Genomic DNA, 10,590 nt, shown 5'->3' with positions numbered 1-10,590 from the left:
CCTTTTGTTTGGCTGGAAGCCATAGGTGTGGGTTCAATTCTAGACCTGAAGGGCAGTTAGGGGCCATAGTCTCAGTGGTTCCACCAGGTTCTATCAGACCAGCAAACCTGGTTCCCCACCCCCCCTTTTTTTTTAATGATTTTCAGTTTTGTTCCACACTGTTCTCCCACTCCATCTAGGATCTCCTACATAGACTTCCCTCCAAGTGCTTGACAGTGGTAGCCAGGCACCATCTAGTTCTTCTGGTCTTCTAGTTATACAGGCTGAGGATCGCATAGTGTACCAGTTGCTAGGACTAATTGTTTCCATGGATCTTTGGTTTTCTTCATTCTTCTTTGCTCTGGATGAGGAGAGACCCATCGTTGCATCTAGATGGCTGCTTACAAGCTTTTACAATCCCAGTTGCCCCTCGCCACAGGAGACAGCATGTTTTGTGTGGTGTGTCATGCTCACTGAGTCTGATGAAGGCCTGGCAATCTTCTTCCAGAGGCTGCAGCTTTGAGGACCCTACGAAGCAGCTCTATTTGCACACACGGGTGCCATGAGTGGGAGCCAACAGCAACCAACAACACACCGGTATATTTCCAAAATCACAAAACCCCAACTCTTTTGGACTCAGTGTATATGGTGAAAGGCATTCTCCTTTTTTAAGATATTAAATTATGAGCTACTGAAAAAGAACCAAACAGAATTAGCTGCTTTGAATAGCCTGTTTTAAATGCAAAATTAAAGTTGGTGAAAAGCATCCATGCCAGGCACACAGGCCCTTTGCTCTGGCTCCCATGGGAGGTGCAAGCATGGACAAGCAACAGGAGGTGATGGGAAGGTATCCCCAGAACAGTCAGCTAGGCCACTCTCTGAAAAGCGGACACCCCCATGGAAGTGGGCCAGCCCAAAGCACCTGTACCTTGTCATGGCCCCCAAGGTGTTGTCACAACCTCAACCTGTAAGACAGTGGACTGGGCTGAGACCGGCTGCTTCTTCAATGCCTCCTACCATATTGCTGAGGTTGCAGCAATTCTTTCTCCTTATTTTGGTTGATGATATTCCTACACATGTATTTGTGCTATAAAAATATCCATACACATTATAGAAGTAACAGGGGACAAGGTTGGAGTAGCATCTCAGTGACAACCAAGCACCTTGAGGGAGTGAGTCACCAGCTCTGTGGGCTCAGGATCATGGTCTTGGGGGTGTACATCAAGCTCAATGGGCACAACATACCACATAAAAATCTTATTATATCTCCTACTTTGGTGAGTAGCAACTGGGGTCTTAAAAGCTTTTGAGTAGCCATCTAAGAAACAACTATTGGTCTCCCCTCATCTGGAGCAAGTAAGAGTGAAGAAAATCAAATCCTATGGAAACAGTAAGCCCAAAGGTCTGATGGACCAGAGGTACCTCAGCCTTCACAACCCTGAGACCAGAAGAACTAGATGGTGCCCAGCTACCAATGCCAACTACTCAGAAAGGGATCAAAATTGGAGATCCTGGATAAAGTGGGAGGAAAAATGTGGAACAGAATTAAAAAACACAAAAAGGACCAGAATTACTGGTCAGATAGAGACTGGTGGAACCCTAAGACTATTACCCCAGGTTATCCTTCAGGGCTGGAACTGACTCACTTCCATGGATTGGCTCTCAGGCAAAGAGCAGAGAGACCTACGAGCAGCACACCTACCCCAGGGAGATGCACCCCTTAGATCAACCATGAGACATCAGAGGGGCAGCATTTGCATAGAGGGAAAGCTGGACAGACAGGAATGCATTGATGAGAAGGGCAGGGGTGGGGGTGGTCACAGGGAGGAGAGCTTTTCATCACTGAGATCATAATCGGGATGTGAAACGAAATGTGCATGAACCATTGACAGCAAAACCAATCTGCTTTGTAAATTTGTACCCAAATCACAATTAAAAATATTATAAAAAAAAGAAAAAAAGTTTTCTACTTTGGCAGACCACATGTGCTCCCAGCCTCCCATAGTGGTGCTGGATGCACAGGGGGGACTGGGTGGGAGAGGTGGGGCAAGCAGACAGAACCAAACTGCCAGCTCCTGCCTGGAGCCTGCTCAGTTCTCCAGGCCCCGGCCAGGCCACCCAGGAGGCAGACCCAGAGGAGCTGGTGAGCTGTGGGTGTGAGCACTGGTGTGGGCTTGGGGCACACAGCTCCCACGCCAAGAGGCCAGAGGAGTCTGGTAGCCTGGTGCCCTGGCTACCAACTCTGAACTGGTGACCAAGGCATAGTGTCAAGGGGGCAGGGGCCAGCTGGGGGAGAGCAGGGGTATGTGACTGACACATTTCTAAGCAGGCAACTGGACGCTTCTCCACCAAAGCAGGCAGGTGATTTGGGACCTCTTCCTGTCTTCGTGAGCGAGGCTATCAACAGTGTTGGTTTGCACTCCACCCTCGCCCACCAATTTATCACATAATGTGGATATTTGTTCTTCAAACAACTCGGGATATAAAGGCTCAACCAGGGATGTCCCTTTGAACGGGCTAGAGTAAGAAAACCCTGCAGTGGGCTGGGGGCAGACGCAGCCTCCAGATCACGAGTGAGGAGTCCCAAAAGGCTGACACCGCTCAGTGCTTTAACGGTAGCTTTGCTAGAGCATTTGACTGCTAACCAGAAGGGTGGTGGTTCAAACCCATCAGCCACTCCATGGAAGGAAGACCGGGCCTTGGAAACCCAACGGGGGTCGCTATGAGTCAGAATCGACTTGATGGCAGTGGTTTTGGTTTAGTTTTTTGGTTTTGAATCTGCAGACGGGCTGTTGCCAGCTGCTGACAAGCCTTGGCCTAGTCAGACGCTGAGGCACAGACAGGCCTGGTGAAGCCATGGGGCCCACTGCAGGGGCTCCAAGACTCATCTGGCCCTAGCAGGCTGGGGAAGGGGAGTGGGAGTGGGCGGCAATGGGGCCAGCAGCGGGGCCCAGCTCCTCAAGCAGAGAGAAGACGCCGCCCAGAAGAGGCCTCAGAGAGCCCAGTTCAAGCCGCTGAGGGCTGGAGACACGGTTTAAAAGAGCAGGAGCAAGCAGCCCCAGCCCATGCCAGAAGGTATCCCCATTCTAACGGACTCAGGGCAGCTCCCTGTGTGTGCCTTTGAGTGTGTAAACAGTTACTACCGAGGGATTAGCAGGCTTTCTTGTTCGGATTGGAATGGGGGAGGAACAGCGACGCCAGCTTTCATCCAGGCCCCAGAAGCCAAGCTCCCAGGGCCTCCCAGCTGCGTTTCAGCTGAAGTCCCTGCACCACTCTCCAAGGGGACACCCAGTTCAAAACGAGAACCGTGCGGCCTGCAGTGCAGGAAATGCAGAACGAGAAGCCAGTGCCCCGGGGAGACGGTCCATACAAGGCCTCCTCCCTGCACACCCACCTCCACTTGCCCCGCCCCAGCTTTTGGGGAGCTGGTCCCGTAACAACACCAGCTGCAGGTCAGCCATGGCCTGTACGTGGGGGCATGAGCAATAAAGGGGGCTCTGGGCGGGTGACCAAGCCCTAGGCAGGTGCCACCTCTCACCTGAGCTGGACATGCAGCTGCCACTTCAAAGGTTCGGAGGCCAGGCAGAAAATGAGAAAATACCGTGCCAGTGAGTTCCTTCGCCGTCCAGCTATGGTTCTTCGTAAGATAAAATTTACCTTCTTTTCTTAGGAAAAGGGTAGCTTCTGGCTTTATAATAAGGGTTAAAAAAAAAAGTCTTCCACAACAACTCATTTGACACAAAATCAGCTCATTTGACACAAACAGTCTCCCTGCTTTTTCCCCCTTAAAATCTTCACAGAGCCCTGGCAATTCAACAGAAAGTGCCGGGCTTTTGGTGGCCACCACGGGAGGGGACAGTCCAGGGCTGGCTTTTCTCCCTCTCTGAGGCCGCAGGGTGGGCAAGGCAGCCCCTGAGGCTGTGGGACAGCCAGGCCCACCCTCTCCCCCCACCAGCTACAAGCAGGGGTGGGTTTTTATCTCCAAATAGCAACTCAGTTGCCTCGAAAGTTCACGGGAAAGAGAGCCAGCCGCTGCAGACTCCAGTCCCCGGTGCTGCAGAGAGGGGCAGTAATGCCGAAGCCCAAATCTGCCAGCTCAGAGGCCAGCTTTGCAAAGAGCCAACCTCCGGACACACAGCAAAGTTCAGCAAAGGTGGTGGTCACCCCAGGCGCCAGGGAGCCAAGGGCGGCTGAAACAGCGTGGCCAAGGTTCCTCACTGTAGGGTACCTGAGCCCTGACACCTGGCAGTGACGAGGAGACCCAGGGTCATGAAAGTACAAGAAGTGGAAGCAAAAGGCCCTCCTGGCCCGGGCCAGGCACATTGGGAGACTGAGCTGGAGACCCTACGTGGGGGAGGCAGCTCTAAGGTAAGCAGAGAGGCCAGGGAGACTGCATGTGCTGTGGGTTCCCACCCACCCCAACTCCATCAGCCGGGCCCTCACCTCCCAACCCCTCCCCAAGCCCCAGACGTGCTGGGCCCTCACTGCCCCCAGCCTCAGCCACTCACCCCGGGCCCTCACCACCCCTGCAGCGTTAGTCCCCAGCCTCAGCACCGCTGGGTCCTCGCCCCCTCTTTGTCCCTGTTTCCGCCCCTGGCGGTGTAACAGCTGCTGTTAGGCAGAGGGTCCGGCCCACTGCCGCATCCACATTCTTCTCCTGCCCACTCCTGCCCAAGGGACCCTCTCTCCCCCACCATTCTCCTCACTTTCCCACCTGTCTTGGAATTTCACAGAAAAATAAGGAAACAAGAACAATGGAAAGGGAAAACAGCCCAGACCCCGAGCTACCACTCGAGTGGCAAAGGCTCACCTCCAGGGCCTCCCTGCTCCCGTGTGTCCTACCACTGCCCAGCCAGCAACGCCTTCCCCCCGAAGGGTGCTGCCCCGCCCCCGGCCTCTCTCCCAGGCACTCCTGGAGGCTTCCACACTCAACCCATCTCCTCAGGGGATCTAAACCAGGACCAGCACTCAGGGTCCGCGGCAGCACCCTACTGTTTCATGAAGCACATCCATTAACTCTGTCCCCATCAGCTTGGTCCTCCCGTCTCTTCTGTCTGTCTAGCACTGGGCCCCCAAGACCTGTGCACAGAGTGAAGGCTGGGAGGCCTCTGTGGTCACAGGGGCCCTGTGCCGTGACACCTGGGTGGCCTGGGGTGGCAAAGGTGAGTGTCGCAGCTGCAGGAGGCTAACGAGCCCCAGGCTCCCACCGCTGGGCTCCACGGGCCAGAACCCACAGTTCCTGTCACTGCGCCCCACAGAGACGCAGCGGAAGGGACGATCCCAGCCTCTGGAGCCAGGCAGGGGGTCGTGCTGCCACCCTGCGCCCACTCACGGGCGGGAAGGTGGGACGGAGGCCTGTGCACAGCTCCAAAACCCACAGAGGGATGCTACATGGCCACCCCCCACCCTCCCTCCTTCCGGCCTCGGGGCGCAGACCAGCCCACTCGGTGCCGTGGCAGATGGGAGGCTCAGGCACGGTCGTCTGCAGAGGCGCAGGCGCGTTGCTCACAGGGGCGAGGGGCTGTCCCTCCATTGGCTTCCCCTGGCAGCCAGGCCTCCTGGACGGAGCCAGCCCTGACCATCCCCACGCAGCTCGGGGAGGTGCTCTGGGGCCAGGAGAGCAGCCCTGAGGTCCATATTAATTTCAGCTCCATTTTAAAAGAGAGTTAAAATAAACACAGGAATATTTATAAGGCAAATAAATCTGGCAGAAACAGCCCCTCCAAGTGTGAGCGGCAGCCTCCCCCTCAGCCCCAACCCAAGCTGATAAAATACAGAAATGCTACTGTAGGCCCTGCAGGCTTATTTTGACTACAGCTGAGGAATGTAACATGTAAACACTGACTCCCTATTACACTGTTACAACTTGCATTAACAGCACCGGACAAAAGCAGCATTTTCACAGAAGCATCGTACAGGGATAGATCTCCAGCTTAATTTTTTAAAAAAACCATTTCCTCACATAAATCATGCTCAGGACTAAACGGGTGACTGATACATTGCAAACACTTTTTTTTTTTCCCCCTTAAACAATAACATACCTAGATTCCTTCTCAACGAAAGAGCTTTAAAAAAAAATCTTCTAAATGTTTTTTTCTGAAGAAAATAAACACTGCCGTTTCTTTCCTGACCAAAATATCTGGGGCTGTGTCTTCTTGGCCTCACCGGCTGCCTTGGCACACACTCACAGAGGAGCTGGCCTGTGCTGGGCTGCCTCCGGCCAGCGCTGCTACACACCTACTGTGCGCGGGACCTCCCTCCAAGGCAGGCCCTGAGCAGAGGCCACAGTCAGTAGGTAAAGAAAGAAACAAGCAAAACTCAGGATCCTCCCGGGGCTGGTGTGTTGCTTTCAAAACAGAAAAAACACCAAACAGCACGATTATACAGACAGGAGTGAGGCTCCCACAAAATGGTACCAGGACACAGGAAACGCTGTACTTGGTGACAGCAGAGCTGACAGAGAGGCAGCACCTGGAGCCACATGGGAAGCCTGTTCCATCTCGAGCCACAGATTGTTTCTATTCTCATCAGAAGAAATCAAGGCGAGTGGAAACTAAGACGGGAAGAGCGACAAGCCGGCCCTGGCCGCAGCAGTGCAATGGGGTTCGTGGAATAAACAAGGATGCCAGGGGCTGAGGCCAGCCGTGGGCTTGGGACTCAGAGTAGGGGTGTGACTTGCAGACTGGTCAGTGGGTGGAGAGACAAGCACACCCACAGCACAGACTAACTGAAAAGAAAACCTGACTGTGGAAGCTCCAAAAGAAAGTATTTGTAGTTTTTGAAAGACAAGTTTCAAAAGAAAGTTGCCTTTCTGAATATGCACTAAATCTAAAAGCCATTAAGTGTAAAAAAGAGTTTAAGTTACATCTAGAGAGAAAGAAAGAAAGACAAACCATTTGCACATCACAGGCTTTTGTGAACCAAGCAAGTTACAAGAAAAATGACAAGCTGATAAACTCTGCAACCTAAATGACACGGGGGCACACTGTTACCACCCAAACTACCGGAAGGACAGTAAAGGCCTACTGCTGCTGTCGGTCGTGTTGAAGCCTGAGTCATGTCTGGCTCACAGCAACCCCAGGAGTGCAGGTAGACCCACTCCACAGTGTTTTCAAGGATATGGGCTTTTAGAAGCAGAAAATGAGGCCTGACTTCTCAGGCTTCTCTGAGTGGGTTTGAACTGCCAAACTTTAGAGGTTAGCAGTCCAGCATTTAACCCTTTGGGCCATCCAGGGACTCCTGAGAAAAGGAAAAGGTAGAAAAGCAAGATCGAAAAGCAGGCCAAGGACCAAGGTGACCATTCACACTCATGCATGCACACGATACACACTCACAAACACACAGAGACACACACACTCATGCCCACCCACCCCACAGACACACTCACACTCACACACACACACTATGAGAAACGCACACAGATGCACTGAATTTAAGTGGCCAATAAACACATGAAAAGCTACCTATACTAACCAATCTCAGCAAAAGCAAACAAAATGAGATCATGTTTAAAGATAAAAGAAGAAGAAGAAGAAGAAATTATTACATAGAGGGAAAAATGATAAATGGTGCAACACAAAAATTTAAAACTTAATAATAAAAAATATCACCAAGTCAACTGATAAAACACAACCTGGGAAAACCCGTGGAAGGCAACTGGCAGGCTCCAGTTGGGGCTACTGATGGCCACGGGGAAGGGCGTGGACCTGCCACAGGTGAGCAAGCGTGCACCCCTGAGAATGGTGGGCATGGAAGCAGGAGACTGTGCCCCTTTCCACATGAGGTCTTGTAAAAAGCTGGTGCCAGAGGTATGGAGCTCAGGGAGCAGGCAAATGTGTGCATGGACTGGGGTGTACTCGCGGGAGACAGGCCTGTTAGTGTGATGGGTTAAGACATGAAGGGTACTACCCTCCGACTGGCTTTGCTACTGCAGGAAACCCTGGCAGGTATACAAAACACATGAGAAACATGTAGGTGTAGAAGATGCACGTCCCAAGTTTTAATTGCAGCCTTTATGACGGTAGAAAATAGAAACAACTGAGGTACTCATTAACGGAGGGAAAGTAGAATCCATCCCAGCCACCTGAGACCTGACACCAAACAAAGGTGCCCCACGAGATGTGCAACGATGAGGACAAGCAGAGCATGTGACACACAGCGTGTACACAGACTCCAACTCGCAGACAGAGGACACCCACATGTTCCTACTCCTCCCACACATCACCTACTCACTTCCCCATGCACATTCCCACGCACACGCATGCCTGTGTGTATTCTCACACACATGCATACACTCTAACTCGCACACACAGAACACAAACATGCTCCTACTCTCAACACGACACCTTATGTACATCCCCCCACATGTACACATGTATGCACTCCCCCAACATGCACACACTTCAATTCACACAGAGCATGTACACACTCTTACTCTCCCCTATGCAACACCCATTCACACTCCCCCACATGCATAATACCCCACACACACACACACACACACCTGCACAGAAACGCACACACACACCTGCACAGAAACGCACACACACAGACCTGCACACACACCTGCCTCTAAACACACTTTTCCACTGGTATTTTTCTAAGGCAAGTCCCAGAGGAAGCAAAGCTCTCTGTTGACCAAGCCTCTGCCGCCCTCTGGTGGCCTCTTTAGTTCCTGAGACCGTGAAGTCCCTTCTGCACCCACCGGTGGGAGAGCTCCTGTGGACAACAGGCCATCTGTGGGCCCGAAAATGCACGTAGCACATTCCCACTTGCTCGGGGAGCGTAAGACCACCCACATCTGCAGTTTTTGCTCCCATACTGGGCTCAGATTCCCAAGGCCTTTGGAGCCTTTGCTAGATTTCAGAGAGACCCACAGGTGACCCAGATGACAGTGGGAACGTTTGACGGAGCCAAGGGCAGGGGCCAAGGGCTTTCCTCAATGACCGAGCCCTGCTTTTTCCCTCAATGCCCTCCTCAGTGTCCTCGATGGGAACACTGGAGCCCCTGTGGTTCTTGGGAGCCTGCTGGAAAACCTACTGCTCTAGACCTGGAACTCACATTGTCACTTCCAAGACAGCCACAGGACACAGAGCGCCAATGGCCCTGCAGAGGGGAAGAGAAATGGGCATCTTTTTCTAAATACAGGGGAAAGAGTACACCAGACAGAGAGGACCAAAACCAGGTTCATGCAGTTCTGAGCGTCCCTTTGGGAACAGAGAACACACATGGCTGCACACTTGGGGCCTTACGTTTTTCCAGGGGACTCCTTCAACCAGAATATGTCGTCGCTTGTAATTCCATACTCCAAGGCACCTTCAACCTATCAGGAAACAAGGATCAATGTGAGAAGAGTGTCCTTTGGTCTGCTGCAGGGACTTCCTCAGAGAGGCTGCCTGCTTTACACACACAACATCACCAGAAGTGTCCCAGCTGATAGGTGACTTCTGTGGGGACCGAGGACGGCCTCTCTGTATCTGACTTGGGGCACTGTTTGCACAGCCCCAGAGTGTCCGAGTCTTTCCCTTGCTGTGATGGCGTGGCCAGGCAGCCAGATGTCCTCCAGGGGGGCGTGGCAGGCAGAGAGGGTCCTTCTGCTCTGCTCTCCAATACCGTCCCCTTGATTCGGACCTGGCACTGAGCCTGAGGCAGGTGTGGGAGCTTCAGGGGCTACACAGTCAAAGAGGCTATCCCTGACAAGTCTGTCCTGGGTGCTTGTGAAGGGACGAGATGGAAGGCATGCCACCCAGGACTCCAGGAAAGCCCAGGATCAGAGAGAGGAGGCCATGTGAGGACAAGCCAGCAAGTTAGCAGCTGGAGGAGCTGTCCTCAGGGCTTCTGATGAGCAGCACTGCAATGTCAGTGATGGGGGTGAGGCTGTGGGGCCAGCCAGGGGAGATCTATCTGCAGAGGCAGGAGGGGTACAGGAGGTGGTGAAAAGTGGGGTGCAAGATGTTGTGCCTCACAGGATCAGGGCTGGAGGAAAAGAGAGAATCTGAGGTCTGAGGCTCATCTCCAAAGTCAAGGCTGAAGGGTAGACCCACCAGGCCCCCTTGAGGTACCAGTCCAGGTGGGTTCTGTGCCCCAGGAATCAATACAGATCACTCCCAATATCCCAGCAGAAGCCTGTCCCCAGGTGACCTGAGGAGGGGCAGCAGAGCATATGGGGAGATACAAAGAGGAAGAGCCCTCTTCCCGGTCTATGAGAGTAAGATGTGTTCACAGAGAGGAAGCAGATTTTAAACAGTTTACAATTCCAGCTGGCAAAAAAAAAAAAACAAAGTCAGGAATTTCGGGGGTTTGCTCAAGGAAAACTGAAAGATCTGTAAAATCAAATGGGACTAAAACCCAAGTAAGCCTCAGTGGGCAGCACAGGGAGGACACAGCAAGGCAGGGCAATGGGGTCATTCCCAGGGAGGACATTGGGAGAGCAGAGTGGTCTCCAGGTGCATCCTCCAGGACCCGAAAGCTCCTGCTTTATCCCTCCTCTGAGTGAGCCAGAGATATGAGCAGCCATCTGGTGGAGGTACAGCCGGATAGCGCCAGGCCAAGACCACCCCACAGGGCATCTAGGTGCAGGGGTATGTGTGTGTGTGCATGTGTGTGTCCACA

General features: G+C 52.8%; 1 protein-coding gene across 1 annotated transcript in view; it reads right to left on the bottom strand.

Moving 5' to 3' along the window:
- The window catches only part of TXNRD2 (thioredoxin reductase 2), an 89,154-nt gene that overhangs the window by 42,026 nt on the left and 36,538 nt on the right, over positions 1-10,590 (bottom strand). The window contains exon 7 of the mRNA XM_007957965.1: positions 9,231-9,301. Within this exon, the coding sequence (XP_007956156.1) occupies positions 9,231-9,301 (71 nt within the window). The remainder of the gene's footprint in view (positions 1-9,230; positions 9,302-10,590) is intronic.

This window comes from Orycteropus afer, unplaced genomic scaffold (assembly GCF_000298275.1).
Source record: "Orycteropus afer afer isolate SDZICR_OR568_19922 unplaced genomic scaffold, OryAfe1.0 scaffold00829, whole genome shotgun sequence".
NCBI lineage: Eukaryota > Metazoa > Chordata > Mammalia > Tubulidentata > Orycteropodidae > Orycteropus > Orycteropus afer.
This window is presented reverse-complemented; position numbering and strand designations above follow the sequence as displayed.